General features: G+C 52.2%; 1 protein-coding gene across 3 annotated transcripts in view; it reads left to right on the top strand.

Annotated features, from left to right (window-relative positions):
* The window catches only part of ndst2a (N-deacetylase/N-sulfotransferase (heparan glucosaminyl) 2a), a 95,489-nt gene that overhangs the window by 68,092 nt on the left and 9,897 nt on the right, over positions 1 to 17,500 (top strand). For all 3 annotated transcript variants that reach the window (XM_061227961.1, XM_061227959.1, XM_061227960.1), the window contains 3 exons: positions 8,113 to 9,852; positions 16,324 to 16,411; positions 17,471 to 17,500. The exon at positions 17,471 to 17,500 is cut by the window's right edge and continues 125 nt beyond it. In XM_061227961.1, the coding sequence (XP_061083945.1) occupies positions 8,836 to 9,852; positions 16,324 to 16,411; positions 17,471 to 17,500 (1,135 nt within the window). In that variant the 5' untranslated portion in view covers positions 8,113 to 8,835. The remainder of the gene's footprint in view (positions 1 to 8,112; positions 9,853 to 16,323; positions 16,412 to 17,470) is intronic.

The raw sequence follows: 17,500 nt of genomic DNA, 5'->3' as shown, positions 1-17,500 counted from the left end.
CCCGATCCGACTTCCCGCCAGGCGCTTTATTAAACACGGAGCGGAGGAGGACAGAGGGGGGGCACCTCCACCTGCCGTGACCACCTCTGTTTTCTCAGCTGTGAGTCTCCAGTAGGGTTTACTCAGCTGCCTGCCTCACTGCCCCTGTGCAGTCCACACTCATCTTTAACTATTGTTCAAACAATTGTGTTCAGTGCAAGGTTCGATTGCCCGATACAGGAGGATTTTTGGTCTTTTTGATGCGATTTGCATTTCAACCAATCAGTGCTGTTTCCGTTTGGTGGGCTGCCAATAAGAGGCGAGCTTGATGCGGTGATTATCCATATAGTACATACACGTCCTGTCAAATTCCCATTTGATGCAAAGCACTGGAGGTCTGAGTGTTTTTCCATGTGTAAATCTGCTTTTAATCGCCTGCACATGAAAGCATTGCAGGTGTTTAAACGTGTGATTGGGCCTCATAATTGTGGTGCTGTGATTGGCTAATTACGGGAAAAGGCTAGAGTGCAGAGGTTTCTGGGCTCTGAGTCTTCCCAGCTGGTGTAGCGAGGCACCACTGTGGGTGAAAAATTCTGATCCATTCAAGTTATCACCATGTTTTACCACCGTTTCTGCATTACGCTTTCAAATTTCACAGCAACCGCAGAATTTCTCCCTTCTCGCTAACGCGGCGTGATCGAAAACGCCAACCGCCCTTAAGCCCAGAAAAATCCCACATCAACAAAGCGAATATCGGAGGTCGTGTTTGACGAGGGGTGGGGGCGGGGGGGGGGGGTTAGCGAAACGCTAAAAAGATGTTGATCCCTGGGAGCGAAGCAGCCATTGAAGTCTCAATCGGATAGAAATAGCACGAGTCTTTCATCTTTCTGCAGCGGGTCTAATGTGAAGAATGCTGATAGGAAGTGGAGCTGGGGCTCGGCTTTCGTTTAGACTTCGGGATTTAAACGGTATGCTGGGGGGGGGGGGGAGTGGGGGGGAGTGGGTTTGGCGTGACCAAGCCTTTTCGGAGGGACACAACAGAAAGCACAGACACCCGTCATTAGACTCTTGCCTTTTGATTTATCCATTTTTTTGCTTCCACCCCATCCGCCCCCCTCTTTCCTGTTATGTCGCCCTTATAATGAGAGGATGGGGGAGGAGAAATGGGGGGGGGGGGGGCTGTTCCCCCTCGAAATCTGGCGGTCAGCATTCCGCTGCTTGGGCAAGGGAGGTCATGACCTCAGGGTTAAAACAGGCTCGGTAACGACTGTGGGGGCGGGGGGGGAGCCCGGTTTGTAGGTATACGTTTGTGTTTATGTGTGTTTGTTTTGTCTCGTGTTGTATTTTATATTGCTTCAGATATCTGACCCAGGCCGTCACCCCGCTCTGTTTACTGGTCTGGTGAGGGCACGCAGTCGCTCACACATCTGGTGCAGATTTGTCGGCCGGTGCGTCTGTTCCACGGGGCTATGTTCTCTGTGCAGTTCCAGCAGGTAAACGTTGCTGGGCTGATAATGACCGGTTGACCCCTACCCAGCCATCGCGGTGCCTTCGTGGGTAATTGGGGCCCCTGGACCCGCATCCCCATGCCCCCCCTTCTCTGGCTCCATCCCTTCCCCCGGGGGCGAGTGGGGCGCTACCCCTTGCTGGGCCTCTGACTCCACTTGCTGGTGGCTTTCTGTTATGGCATCCTTGGGTCTTGTTAAACTGGAGTCTGGAGCGACATATTTAGGGAGAGGGTTCAGGTACCGCACAGGGGTGGGGCCCTGCTACAGGACTCGAGGTTGAAGGTCGGAGGTCATGGAAGATTGCGTGCGTAAAAACTGGGGAATGGGGTTGATGCTCGGTTGCATACGGTGACATTTTAACGCGTTATGTACATGAGTGAACGCAGTCATCTTCCACTTTGTGTGTGTCCGTGTGTGTCCGTGTGTGCATGTGCGCGAGCATGCGTGTGTCTGTGTGTGTGCGTGGGTGCGTGTACGCCCAGATGCTTCATCTTTGTGGTTAAAATTGTGCAATTTTCCTGTAACTTGTGATGCATTCTCATTACATGCTGATTTGCTGAAACTGAATTTCTTTTAAAAACCTCCTTAAATTTTGGCTCTCTGAGAGCAGGAATGCCAGTAAGAACAGCGTGGGTGGTTCTCTGCCCGTCTGCAGCTGCAGTGTCGGAATGAAACCAGAGGAACTGTGATCTCTCACCCACCCACCCAGTGCCCAGAGAGGAAGTCCACGCACTGACCTGCTGCCTGGCACATGCGTCCCTGTTACAGCACTGTGAACTGAGGAAATCAGCCACTGCTCCGATTCCGTCAGGGTGTGGTCGTGTCGTTGTGGCAATCCGTTCTCTTCACGGAGTGCTTCTTCATCGTGTCGGTCGAGGAGATTTTGGAGTGGGGTTGGGAATTACATTACATTACATTAATGGCATTTGGCAGACGCTCTTATCCAGAGCGACGTACAGTTGATGAGACTAAGCAGGAGACAATCCTCCCCTGGAGCAATGCGGGGTTAAGGGCCTTGCTCAAGGGCCCAACCGGTTTTATTTGTAATAAAGAGTGTGAGGAACTTCTGGGACTTTCCAGCTCGTTTTCGGAGGCGGGGGAGGACGTGACGGTTGTTTCGCTGTGCAATTTGATTCCATTCGCTTGCATATTTCCGCTCCTTGCGTGCCATTCCGGGAGACCGCGCGCGGAGATCGAACGTAATAAACGACCCGCTCCTCGCGGGGCGGCACGCTACGGTAACCTGGAAACCTGGATAGCAAGTTTTAAAAGAGCGGAGAACAGCGGGGGAAAGTGCTGCGCTGGTCGGGTCAGGCCGGGTTTGGCTTGCGACACACCGCGCTGCCCGGAAGATAAATAGGGCCTCGATTCGGTTATCGTCTATCATATATCTACAGTGTCTGTCCCGATACTGTAGGGTGCCCAAGCGCACCTTTAAAAAGTCTGAACGCATTGCTATTTACAGATGGCGAGGATGTTCTGGCGGGCCGGCCCTCTCATTTATCCGGATACGTGCCGCAAAGCTTGCCGTCAGCGCGCGCAACCGACCCAAAAATCCCCCCCAAAAAAAACGCTTTCCGGGAATGAGCAATGTGGCCCGAAAGGGAAAAGGGCTGGAGTCAGCTGCCGGAGCTCACCAGCGCGGTAAACCAGCGCTTTCGCTTTGCAACAGCGAGGGAAAAAGTCATTTCAGGTGACCGGATAATAATGAAAACTTCCACCAGGTATATAAAGTCCACGGGCACCTACGAGCACTTTGTGCGAGAACTGTTTCGCCCAACGTGTTGATTAAAATGTTTTTAAGTTTGATTTATCGATTGCGACTCAACTCTGATTCATTGAACTGCGGTGATTCATTTAGGCGATGTCTCGGATCTTGGCGAGATCCCAAGTCAGTCGGTGACGGACGATGCAATGCCACCTTAAGGGCCCGTCGGCGTGGAAACTGCTGAGGACAGCACCGGCTTGCAGATTGCGTGAAGCCTCTAACATGCTCGGGGTGTTGTTCTCTTTAAAAACCCTGTATACTGACTCTGTTATAAGGCTCTTTCTGCATTTTAACTAGGCTTTACAGCAGTGTTAAAAAGGTGCATCATCTATGCCCGTTCATTACGGGTGAAATATAATGCTGTGTAGTGCTTAAGCAGAAATCGATCGATAATTTCCTCCGGGTTGTAAATTCCACTGCAGAGGAAATCGGAATTCATTTAAGAAATGATTAGCTTAAAAAGCCTTTATCGACCTGGTCAGGTGTAAAAAGCCAGGTCATCAATGGACAAGCCCCAAAACGGGCTGAACCATCTTCCGCTATAAAGTGACTCGCCAGCTTGGATCCAACCGTAGGCTTTGCGATGGAAGGTAAACTTTCCGTGCCCCGTGATTGGGTAGCTGATGGTAGCTCTGGCCATGAATGGGGGTGGGGTAGATACTTGGCACCTCCACCGCCTCAGATGTGCTCCTGGTCAGTGGCCCTCTATGGCCCAGGGCTTAGCTCCGCCATGTGGCTGTGGGTGGGTAATGCTAAAGCAGGGGTTTTCAGGATTTCTGGTCTTAAGATATAATTGAGTCAATTAAATAATTATCGGACCATGTGTATGCGTTCCATCCAGCTGCAGACTGCAAGTGTATCCATTACATTACATTACATTAAATTATTGGCATTTGGCAGACGCTCTTATCCAGAGCGATGTACAGTTGATTAGCAGGAGACAATGCTCTCCTGGAGCAATGCAGGGTTAAGGGCCTTGCTCAAGGGCCCAACGGCTGTGCAGATCTTATTGTGGCTACACCGGGGATCGAACCACCGACCTTGCCTGTCCCAGTCATTTACCTTAACCACTACGCTCCAGGCCACCCTATCCTAATGATTTTACTGTGCTCAAGTACAGGCTTGAACCAGGGTCGGCAAAATAAAAACTAAGCAAATGGTTGAAATAAAAACCAGTTCGCAGACTGGCCCTCGAAGGACCGGAGTTGTGCACCCCTGCGCCTAGCCAGGTGCCTAGCTAGAGAAGCAAAGGCCTTCAACGCTGACTTCCCTGTCAGCAGCAGAGCAGACGAGAGGCTGGGAGTTGAGACGGGAGCTTGGCGGGGGTGGGGCAGCAGGGTGCCAGCCTCCGCAAACTCACTTTCGACGAAGGGTGCTTTGAAACAGTGGGTCTTTCTAATTACGGAACGGGACCTAATTTGAGAACAGCCTCCTGTGGGGCTGATCTAGGATGATCACAGAACCGTCAGCGCCTTCTCCTTCCCTCCTTCTGTCCCTCTTTCTCTCTGCTTCCTCCTTTTTCTTCTCCCTCCCCCCCCTCCCCCTTTCTTTCTCTCAGTCCTCCCCCTCAGGTCAGTGGCCCCTCTGTACTCAGGGTTTTTCAGACTGCTGACCGTTGTCAGTTCCGCACAGAGGAGCCGCTCTGCTTCAGAGGCACTTCAGTTGGGTCCCGGCGGAGGGCTGGAGGTCACGCTCCAGGTCGGCCTGCGCGGCCATCAGGCCCGTTCGGATGGCGGTCTGATGGCCTCTCTGCGTCGCGTCAGCGAGATTTCGGCCGCAGCGATCGCCTCGTGTCCCCTTATGCGCGTCCTGGAAGAGCCTCTTCAGAAGCGCATGTCCCAGCGCTAATCCTGTTCCTGGAGATGTACTGTCCTGTGTGTTTTCATTTCAGTCCTAATTTTGCACACCTGACTACTAATTGGCTGCTCATTTAGATCAGCTGTGGAATGCGGTGTGCTTTGTTAGAGTTGGAGTGAAAACCTGCAGGATGGTAGATCTCCAGGAGAGCAGGGTCGGGTAGCCCTGATCTCGCTGTTAAATGAGGTGTGCTTTGTTAGGTTTGGAGTGAACCTGCAGGATGGTAGATCTCCAGGAACAGGGTTTTGTAGCCCTGCCAAACAATTCACCTTAATGCCGTTCTCTCGCCACGCAACACCGCCATTTAATCCTGCCTACAAACTTTTTTTTATTCGCCTTCTGTGGAAGGTGCAGCCTCTTCTGGTATTCCGGGATGCAAACTTCCGGTTTCCCTACATCTCGTTGCGAGAAGGCTCTCCTGGCTGTTCTCGAAACCCTTCCTTGCTTAGACAGGGACTGCTAAGACTAGACTGAACACCCAATTCCCCTCCCGTCGTCCGTCCAGGGCCTGTTTGCGTCTCTCCGCTTGAGTCGTGGCACTGCTGTACGAACCGCCGCGTCCTGTAGGCCGACGCTCCCGAGATGCTCTGTACAGCGAGCCCACGAGCACTGAAGCGCAACCATCAGGAGTATTTCCTGCTCTGCTTTATCGCCGGCCTGGTCGGGGGGGCGGAGGAGGGGGGGGGGGAGGGAGGAGGAAGACGCTTCGGCTCTGCTTTTAAGGCATATTTTCATTATCTCCGGAATGTGATGTGCTGTCTGAAATCGCCCGAGGCCCCGCGGGGCGATAAACACAAACCGATTGAAAGATCAGCGCACCTCGATTAGGCCTTAAAGGGTTTTCATAGCTCTGTCTGTCTTTCCCCAAGTGCCGTTTTCCACCGAGCCGATGTGTGCGGATTTTTTTTTTTGGTTTTGTGAAGGGAAGCGGTGTGTGTGTGTCTCAGCATTACTTTGAATTTGCCCTAAATAATGAAGTGGAAGATGGCCAGGGGGCAGCCAGCGGGAAGAGGTGCAAGGAGCGGAAGAAACAGATGCCTTCCTGGCGCGCGTTCCCGGCACCTCGGGAGGACGCGCTGATAGCGGGTTTTAGTGAAAAGGCAGCGATGCGTCCTCGGATTCGTCTCCGTGTAAAAAAAGCTCGGTGGCGGCGGAGGAGAAGTGGTCTGGATTTAAGGTCATTCGCGGACTATTAATAACCAGGCTTTAGTTTCAGGAGGCACCCAGCAGCTGTTTTGGGGATGATAATAAGTCAATCGAAGGTAAGGCTGAGGTTGGCTGGTCAGCCGGGAGGAAGGAGGGGGAGGAGAAAGATACTCTTGTGGTTTATGGGTGTTAAATTCAGGGCGTTAAAACGCCAATGCATGGAGTGTGCTGGGGTCCCTGTCTTTTGTTTTAGGAGCTCAGGGAACGGGAAACAGGCCTGAAGATCTTCCTTGAGGTGCTGATATATAAACGCCCTAAATCAATGCAAGCAGGGGCAGTACCGTCTGGTAGCCGTGCTGTAATTTTCCGTCATCTCCTGTTGGAAGCTGCACACGTTATGCTCACACACGCAAACAAACGAGCGTCCTGGTTTCCTATTGGTGGTTGAAAACGCCCCCTTCGGAAGGGAAGAAAGCTGAGTAAGAGGGACCACTGTTGTGTCATGGTGGAGAAGCAGATCTTTCCCACCAAGGTTATTTATACCCACTGAAAGTGATCTGAGGGACCAGCTCTCCTAAGAGCCTATGGGGAGGGGGGGGGGGGGGTTGTCCCTCTTGTCCCTCTTGTCTCTCTATGAATCTCGCTCGGGTCATTAGTGTCGACCAGGGAAGACCCAGTCAGGCCTGGTAGCGAAGACCATCGTCACATCAGCAGGGTTGCGGGTGCGAGCTTCTCAGCGGGGGTTAGCAGTCGGTGCTGAGCGTTTGTTTGTCAACAGAGCGCTACTGCGTGGTTCTCACGGTGTTGGGTTACAGGGTCGAGTCTTAACCGCTGAGCAGATTCATATATACACCCTCACCTCATTACGGGATGGGAGGAACGGGCACGGAGCCACCCTAGCCGCCGTTGGCCGTTAATCACCGGGAAGCATCGGCGAGGTCACTCCCGCACCTGTAAGCCTATATCTGGTGGAGGAAGGGAGGCCTTTGGGAGAGGGGCTATTTTCGGGATCCATGAGAAAAAGGCAGTGGGAGACGCGTGCTGATTGGCCGCCAAAGGGTCTGAGGGCGGGGACTGGGGGGGCGGGGGGCGGCTTGGCACGACTTTAATGTGCAAATCAGAAGGGCGATGCATCCATCGTCCGGATGTGTCCTTAACCTCCTGCTGCGAGGCCACGCGATATTTTGTCGTCTGTCGAGGGCAGGGGCGAGACCTTGGATTTTGGGATTGGTTCACCTTTCTGTATTAGCTGCTGTTATTTGCACACGCCAGCATTTTCTCTTCCCCACTCACCCCACCGGGGTCAATGAACGGGGGTGAGCCTTTCGAAACTGATGCCCCCCCCCCCACCCCCCCTTGCAGTCTGCGGCCGTTTCAGGCGTCCTCCCCACGGGCCTCGTTGCCGGGGCGACAGGCGGGGGGAGGGTGGCGCTGTCAGCTCGAATGTTCCCTCCCAGATGCGCAGAGCACATTACCCCAACACACCCCCACACTGCTTAGTCAGGAACCATAACCTGGAACCCACCCAGAAGTCCCAGTGCAGTCCCCCCGTCCGCATCTGTCAATCACTCGGTCTCTGGTGTCGCCTCACTTCACAGATCAATCAGCCTAAAAAGCAGCTCCCGGCAAAGCAATTTGCCGTGTGAGTCATACTAGGGCTGCCTAGAGACCAAAGGGCATTCTGGAGAAGTTAAATACTTCCATTGCTTTGGGTTCGTGCCTTTTCTTTTCTGAAAACAAATAAATGGATGACGTTTCGATGATTACGTTTTACAGTGCTCTGCCTGTTTTTGTCACATTGACCTTGGACGGGGTTGTGTGCGGTATGCTAACTGTTGTTCCCTCTCTCTTTAGGTGTGCACTTGCCTCTCAGGAATGACCCGGCTAGGGCCCAGTCGAGGTCTGGGTTCAGCATTGCTGAGCAGCACTGGGACATTGTGGACCACATACAAGATGGACGCCAATCGGAGGTGTTGCTGAAACTCAGAAAGGGGAGTCGGGTGGGAGGGAGAGCGCTCCCCACTGCTACAGGAGAATAGCCCCCTTGTGTTTGTGTGTGTGCTTGCATTTGTGCTGGTGTGTGTGCGTTTGCTTCGGCTCGGCAAACGAGGGACTTGGAGAGGGAGGAGGGAGGAGAGGGACCGCTTGACCTGCGTCAAGGAGGGGAGGGAGGGAGAGGAGGAGTGGCCGGGAGAGAGAAACCCGAATCCTCTTAGGGAAACGGAGGAGGGGAGTCTGAGAGCGAGGGGCAGAACGAGAGACCGGCGTGCCTCGGGCACTTCCACACCGGAGCTGGAGAGCAACGATAAGGTCCGGAGCCTGGAGGAGAGGCAGGACGCCGCGGCGCACTTGGGCAGAGACGTTTGCGACGGAGAGGGCGCGCGAGAGAGAGAACGACAAGCCGCCGGCGCGTCACTGGCTATGGGGGCCATGGTGACCTAGCGTAAATGGCTGTTCCTGAGCAGAACCTAGTGCCAGTGTCTGCCGCTCGACCCTGCTCTTCCTCCCCCGGCCCCCTCCGCTGGGTCCCGCCCGCGCCCCTCCCCCGCCATCCCCGCCCGCGCGCGCCCCGCCGCCATGGTGGGAGGCTGCAAGCTGCTGCGGAGCGTCAGGCAGCTGGAGCTCCACCGCCTCATCCTGGCCCTCATCGTCTTCTGCCTGCTCTCCATGGCCTTCCTGGCCTACTACGTCAGCAACAGCCCCAAGATCAAGGAGGCGCCGCCCATGCCCTTCAGTGACTGCGGGGCGGCGGCCGGCGCCGGGGGTCAGAGGGCGCCCCTCTTCCTCCCCGCCCAGGCCAGCCGCCGCTTCGTCAAGGCCGTGGACAACTCGCGCACGGAGCCCGTGGTGCTGGTGTTCGTGGAGAGCATCTACTCCCAGCTGGGCCAGGAGATCGTGGCCATCCTGGAGTCCAGCCGCTTCAAGTACCGGACCGAGATCGCGCCGGGGAAGGGCGACATGCCCACCCTGACGGAGCGTGACCGCGGCCGCTACGCCCTGGTCATCTACGAAAACGTCCTGAAGTACGTCAACCTGGACGCCTGGAACCGCGAGCTGCTGGACAAGTACTGCGTGGAGTTCGGCGTGGGCGTGATCGGCTTCTTCAAGGCCAACGAGAACTCGCTGCTCAGCGCCCAGCTCAAGGGCTTCCCCCTGTTCCTGCACTCCAACCTGGGCCTGAGGGACTACCGCATCAACCCCGCCGCCCCGCTGCTCTACATCACCCGGGCCAACGAGGTGGAGCAGGGCCCCCTGCCCGGAGACGACTGGACCGTCTTCCAGTCCAACCACAGCACCTACGAGCCGGTGCTGCTGGCCAGCACCAAGTCGTCCGAGTCCCTGGCGCCCCACCTGGGCCCCCACCGGGCGGTGCACGCCACCGTGGTGCAGGACCTGGGCCTTCACGACGGCATCCAGAGGGTGCTCTTCGGCAACAACCTCTCCTTCTGGCTCCACAAGCTCATCTTCGTGGACTCCATCGCCTACCTGACGGGCAAGCGGCTGTGCCTGTCCCTGGAGCGCTACCTGCTGGTGGACGTGGACGACATCTTCGTGGGGAAGGAGGGCACCCGCATGAAGCGCTCGGATGTGGAGGTGAGTCCGTCCGTCCGTCCGTCCGTCCGTCTCGTCTTCAGCGCGAATGTCCGCAACCGGCGCTTCTGTTGCTTGCTCTTCTGGGATCTCTCTGAAGTCTGCTGAAGTCGGGCACAGACACGTATTTGTAGTGGAGTGAAATGTCAGAAGGTGAAGTTGAGGGGTTTGCGTTTGCTTATGAAAGACGTCCTGCGTCTTACATTTCGACGAGAGGCGCTGCTGGAGAAACTGGAGACGCGTGAGATTTTTATGCTAATGGGAAAGCACTTTAAAATTTTAAAGGTTCTTTTTAGAAAGATAAATTATCACACGTTTTTAAATGAAAGGTGGTAATTGCCTTCTAAAGGTCAGTGAATGGAAATGTTTGCATTCGGGCAGACCAGACGTTTTATGCCATCAATCATATGTCTGAAACTATAAGAAATCCTGTGCAGAAATGTTATGGCGGAAAACATTTTTTATTTAATTTTTTTTAAACCATAAATGTTAAAACTCAATACGGTAATCCCATGTTAATGCTTAATGTGTTAAGCCATGTGAAGGCTTAAAGTATCTTATGTATGGCGCCAAGATTTTTCCGCATCATTACTCAAGTTACAGCTTTTCTCAGGATCTTTAATAGGCCACACTCTGAAAAGAAAGTGCTTCCACTGCACGTCTCAGTCAATGAACATACAAATGTGTACATTTTCATTAGTTTCTTTCAGTTAAAATGTGTGTGGGGAGCATTCATGAGGGTCATGCAACGGTCAAGTTCATTTAGGATAACGTGAAATGGCTCCCATGTTTCTGTCTTGAAATTAGCCGTACAGAGTATTGGGAGTTAATTGAAATTTGCTGCAGAGACTGGGGGGCCAGACCGGCATCAAATAGGGCACAAGATGTTTTCAGCACAGTTGTGTCAAAGTGTGTTATTGGGTTCAGCTTGAAGTGCGGGTTACGAGGTGGGTATCAGTGAATACAGAGATGTGTTAAATAACCACATCTTTTCTGTTGCTTTACTGTTGAGTTTTGTGAGCATTCATGAGCGTCTGAGAGGGTCGTGCAGTAATCCAACTCATTTATCATGAAAGGGCTCCCACTTTTGTTCCAGAAAATGTTTTGAGTCTGCCAGTGCAAGCTAGCTAGTGAATTCACCGCACTTTACTTTACAGAGGGGAAGGTCTGAGCCGTTATCATTAGGGATATTGAGCACATTTCAACGATCAGTGTCACGTGTGGCTATGTGCTGGGCATGTTTATATGCGTGTTGTGTGTTTTTGCGAGATGGGCATAGGTGATGCGTGTTGTGTGTTTTTGCGAGATGGGCATAGGTGACGCGTGTTGTGTGTATTTGTCAGCTGGGCATAGGTGATGCGTGTTGTGTGTGTTTGTCAGCTGGGCATAGGTGATGCGTGTTGTGTGTGTTTGTGAGTTGGCCATATGCAATGCATGTTGTGTGTATTTGTGAGCTCGGTATAGGTCACGCGTGGTGTGTGTGTGTGTGTGTTTGTGAGTGGGGCGTAGGCGATGTGTGTTGTGTGTGTTTGTGAGTGGGGCGTAGGCGATGTGTGTTGTGTGTGTTTGTGAGTGGGCTGTAGGCGATGCGTGTTGTGTGTGTTTGTGAGTGGGGCGTAGGCGATGTGTGTTGTGCGTGTTTGTGAGTGGGCTGTAGGCGATGTGTGTTGTATGTGTTTGTGAGCTCGGTATAGGTGACGCATGGTGTGTGTGTTTGTGAGTGGGGCGTAGGCGATGTGTATTTGCGAGCTGGGCACGCTTCATTGTTCAGCATGGAGTGGGCGGCTATGAGCTGCATCATAAGTACCCCACCCCTGCAGTGTGAATCTACCGCTTTTCTTCATTTCATCAAGGCTAATTCAAAGCAGCAGAAAACGGATGGCAGCCGTTTCACTGCCTCGTTGTCATCCACCGCTGTTAACGACACGTAGTTCCCCCCCCACCCACCCACCCACCCACCCACCCTTCAGAAGGGGAAACATCGCCTGGAGGCTCCCCCCACACCCCAACCCAGCTATAGTCAATCAAATGAAATGAACACAAATAATAAAAACAACAGCAGGATTAATTTGTAATTCACGGCGATGGGAGAGCCTAGGCTCAGATGTCGCTCCTGACAACGGCACCACGGCGCTTCGTGCGGGTCGATTTCTGAAGAGGGAGAGGGGCTGCCCTGCAATTAATTAGTCTTCACTTTAATTTGGTGGATTTGGCACCAGCTCAATGCATAAACAAGTAGTTTTTTTTATTTTTTATTTCTTTTAAGTCACTGCTTCATATTGGTGTACGAGGTTTATCGGTGCAGTGGCTTAAGAGGCACGTATTCCTGGAGAAAAAAAACAGTAAAAAGTTTGCTTGGAAAATTTTCACTGGCAGCCTGGGTGTTGCTGAAGTGAGCTTGCCTCATGCATTTTTGATGGGGAAGTTGTGCAGCTAATGGGGAAGAGTGTACTTTCTCAAGTCCCTCTTGAAATGGGCAGAATTTCGAGAGGCTGCTGCGTGTGATTTAAAATGCATCATAAATAACCTGTCGCCTCCCTGATGGTCAGTTAGTTAGAGAGCCGTGCCTGGGGTTTAAATCCGCTCTGCCCAGGCCCCTGTGGGGCCCCAGACCCCTGCACTGCCGGTGCAGTGCTGCGCGGAGCCGCCAGCGTTTCTGATGCGGGGGGCTGTCGGGGGGGCTGGCAGGGTGCTCCTGTGACCTCCGGCCCTCCCCCAGGGGCCCCCCAAAGCGCCTGCCCGGGCCCGGTGTTTCAGACGCGCTGAGCTCCCTGCGTTGCCCTGGTTTCTGACCCCCTTTTTTAAACCGCACAGTTTTCACGCGGAGCTCATTCATATTGCAGAGCCTCCTGTGGTGACGGGGCCCAGACTGAAAGTCTGAGGGGTGGCCAGCTGATTCATGATGGATTCGCCACACAGATTTTCCAAACTCAAATGAATCGCACTTTCTCATCATATCTGAACTGACGGATTTTACTTGCCGAGTAGTATTAGCGTCGTTGATGTTTTTGTTATCTTTTATCTTGAGGGTGGTTATTAATAATTATAATAGGCATAATTGCACCATTATTGGTGCTGTTGTAATTATTCCATAATTGCGATGGGTAATCGCGCTGTGAGTGATTTGGGGTGGGTGTATGGGGGTTGTCTTGTGTGCTTGGTGGGAGATTGTAATGGATAATCACGCTGTGAGTGATTTGGGGTGTGTGTATGGGGGTTGTGTTGTGTGCTCGGTGGGAGATGGTAATGGATAGATTGTAATGGATAGTCGCGCTGTGAGTGATTTGGGGTGTGTGTATGGGGGTTGTGTTGTGTGTTCGGAGGGGGATGGTAATCACCCCCGGCTCTGTCAGGACTGCAGGGCGCTAACAGGGCGCTAATGGAGCGCTTATCCCCTCAATGCTCCCTCGCACTGCAGCCTCAGCGCTGTCGCTAAGCGCTAAAGCTCATTTCACACCCTTAGCTACTGATGCACATCTGCTCACGCGTCCATGTGGGGCACACACACACACACACACACACACACGCACACAGGCTGACACAAACATACGTTAATGCACACAATCGCTCATGCACGTATGCACAAACACAGTCGCGGCCGTATTCTGATGCACTCACGCATAACATATAGCGCCTTTATCCTGTACAATTGATGCTCCTCATTCACCCATTCGCTCACACTGACACATCAACAGCGATTGGCTGCCATGCAAGGCACCAACCAGCTCGTCTGGAGCAATTGGGGGTTACGGCTTTACACAGCCTGGGCCACTGTGCCATGCTCTGATCTCATGGCCTTCCTCTGATCGCGATGAGCACATTAATCCATGACCGCAGCCTCACTGTGGTCCACTGTGGTTGTGTTCAGTGCAGCTGTTCTGTTCACACTTAATAAGAATAAGAATTCAACATAATTGAGAAATTTGTACTCTGCCTTGAACATCATAATTTGAGATTACATTACATTACATTATTGGCATTTGGCAGACGCTCTTATCCAGAGCGACATACAACAAAGTGCATACCCATAACCAGGGATAAGTTCGCTGAAAGACCCTAAAGGGAAGTACAATTTCAACTGAGATCTGTAGAATGTATTTTTGACATGAGTAGCCTATAGCATTAATTTGCGATACTCAACTAAATTGTGAACAAATGCCTGAACAGAAGCTTAGTTATTTCATCAGTACTTGGTAAAAAAGAAAAGAAAAGGCCGTAGATATATTTAGTAATTCAGCCGTTCGCTACTGAAGGACAGAAGGTGCTCAACACCAAATGTGTTCTTCCTCCTGCACAAGATAGTGTGTAGGTGTGTAGGTGTACCTGTGAAAATGATCGTATACTTTTAGTTCAGGAAAAAACACCCACTCTTACTTGTAGGAACTGCAGAGTTGTCCTGTGTCTTGAAAAGACTTAAAGGAGTTTAGTGAGCTTCGCATCTCCAAGAAGGCAAAAGCCCCACCCTGGCGGTTCTGTGCTACTCCATTTTCCCGCATGTCATCAAAAGTGGACTGCTGAGTGAGGGAAAACAGCAGTGTTACTATATGGTCTGTGACATCATCAAAAGTGGACTGCAGAGTGAGGAAAAGCAGCAGCGTTACTCTATTTTCTGTGACATCATCAAAAGTAGGAGCAGGGAGAGCAGTTGAGGCCAGTAAATACATCCCTGAGCTGTTTGAAAACTGCGTCTCAGGCCGAGTGCAGAGAGATCAGCCCTGCCGCAGTCAGCCGTGGAACGGGGTAGAATGCATGCCTAATGTCCAAACACCCTGACCACCCAGTTGCCATGGCGATGGTACTTAAAATGGAGCCGGGCCTCACCAGGTGACCCGGTGTCACAGAGCCTCCTCCCGCCTCGCCCAGTCTCCTAGACCGTCTCTCTGGCCTGAGACTTGCCCGGCTGTGCAGCTGTTCTTCAGCCCTGACCCCAGTTACTGCGGGCACACACACACACACACACACACACACACACACACACACACACACACACACACACACACACACACACACACACACACACACACACACACACACACACACACACACACACACACACACACACACACACACACACACACACACACACACACACACACACACACACACACTGTTTTCCATGCGCTGCTTGGTGTCGTGTGGTATTGCAGAGAGGTGTGAATTGTGTCCGTAGGGCAGCCCAGCCCAGAGTGATGCAGAGATTCTTTACGTGCCCGTCAGCCGCTGGGAGCTCAGGTGGCCAGGTCCTGCTGACGGGGCAGGGAGCCGTCCCTTTGGGAAAACGGAACAGCTCACTGTTTACATTCCTCCCTGCTCTGATAAACACACACACGCACACGCACACACACACACACACACACACACACACACACACCAATGCTTACATTACATTACATTCCAGGCATTTGGCTCTTATCCAGAGCGACGCAAGTGCATAACCAGGGACAAGTGTGCTGAACACCCGAGAGGGAAGTGCAGTTCCAAGTGCTGGAAGTGAACGGATGGATAAGACCTTGGCTTGCACATACAGGATACTCAAACACACCCTGTCTCTCTCTCTCTCTCTCTCTCTCTCTCTCTCTCTCTCTCTCTCACACTCACACTCACACACTCACACTCACACACACCATGAACATCACATCCACACGTGCTCTAGCACAAATGCCCACACCCTCCCATACACATCGTCACTTGAACACTGGCACACACTCACTAGAACAGACCTGCACACACACTCTCACATGAATGCTCACACACACGTGCTTTCACAAATACTGTCCCACACGCATGCTCTCATTGAAACACACACACACACTCACACAGAAAACTACACACTAATGAACCTTCTGGAGAACAGGCGTGTGGCTAATCTCAGCAGGGAACACTGGAAGCACAGACACGCACACACGTGTGTGCCGTCATTTGCACTGCTTGGCTGAGCCAGAGCCACATCTCCTCGTGTGTAATCTCTGAATGTGTGTGTGTGTCTGTGTGTGTGTGTAAACACCTTTTCCTTATTCCTTTCTGATAAAGCGCTAACACATTTTCCAAATGTGAATATTGCTGTTCAGGCTCTGCCAGCTGCAGATATTGCCATTATTAATTTTAGATACTTAATTGTGTGAAAATTTCCTGCGTCAGGAAAATATTCGGTAAGAAAATTTGGCGCCGAGGGCTTGATTCCTCGTCTCACGTTTTAACTTTTCTTTGCTTTTTATTTTGTACATAAACCCCGCTATTTATTGTTGAATTTTGAAGCGTTGTAAAATGACTCCCTATTAGCAATCAATGCTCCAGCACCACCATGTGGCAGCATAAAGAACTGTTCAGAGACGCTGTTGAACACATACGTTTGATTTACTGCATATTTCAGTCGCTCCAGTAGAGCTTTGGTAAAGATTGACAGGTTTTTACCAGTCCAGCATTTCAGGGTGACGTTTTGACCATTATTTTATTTCCTTTTTACATTTTTCTCAGGCCCTGCTCAACACTCAAAATAAGCTGCGAACACTTGTTCCCAATTTCACGTTCAACCTGGGCTTCTCCGGAAAGTTCTACCACACGGGTGAGTACAAGTGCAGCGTGTCTGTGTTTTTGTCTTTGTGTGTGCTGGCTTGGGATGTCCAATTTAAAACGTTCCCTGGGTTTTCCTCTCTCAAAATACATTTGCCCTCTGAGCCTTTTAAAGCACGCAGGCTTTCTGAAAGTTTGTTCCCATCATTCTTTGGTCTATAAGACATAAATGCTCCCAACAGTGTACAGGAAAAGATCGCCATCTCCAGAGTTAGTCACACAGAGTAAGCCGCCATTGTGGTTCAAGCTGGACTTTTCTGGAGCTTTATTTAGCTTTATATGGGATTGTGTGACTGCCGGGGAGAGGCCGTGCTAACAGCCTGGTGGCTTGTGTGTGTGTGTGTGTGTGTGTGTGTGTGTGTGTGTGTGTGTGTGTGTGTGTGTGTGTGTGTGTCTGTGTGTCTGTGTGTCTGTGTGTCTGTGTGTCTGTGTGTCTGTGTGTCTGTGTGTCTGTGTGCTGCAGAGTGAACATGCTGCATTTCCCACACAGCAGTCTGAGGCTATAGCACTGAGTATATGTGGAGTACTTGGTGTGTAAGTCAGCAGGTTTAGTGTAGGAGTGCTTACGCTCTAGTATAGAGGTGGCTTAGGGAGTGTGCACGTGGCTTTAGTGCGGGAGTGCTGTGTTCTCGTGCGGTGGAGGAGGGGTACTCAGATCTGGCCCTGAGGCCGGCGGTACTGCTGCTTTCTTCTCTAATGAGGGCTGATTTAAACCTGGCACAGCAGCGCAGCATCCCCGGCCAACCGGCGGCATGAATCAATCACTGAACCGTCAGGTAGAACAGAAACCCAGCGCTGCTGGCCTCTGTATCCCTCCTCCACCGAATGAGAACACAGCACTCCTGCTCTGAACCCACGTACACACTCTCCCAAGTCCACCTGAACACTGGAGCACAGGGACACGGCACTCCCTGCTGTATCCCTGCTGTTGAGCGTATACGTGGGGTTTGGGGCGAGCCCCGTGTCCTCACACAGTCAGTTATCAGTGGAGTGACGGGCGTGTGGATGTGCGGTCGGGTGTAGTTCAGCGGTGTCGACCCTCCCCCCCCAGGCACGGACGAGGAGGACCGGGGGGACGACA

This window comes from Conger conger, chromosome 18 (assembly GCF_963514075.1).
Source record: "Conger conger chromosome 18, fConCon1.1, whole genome shotgun sequence".
NCBI lineage: Eukaryota > Metazoa > Chordata > Actinopteri > Anguilliformes > Congridae > Conger > Conger conger.
The sequence above is the reverse complement of the archived record's forward strand: the minus strand, read 5'-3'. Positions and strand labels throughout refer to the sequence as shown.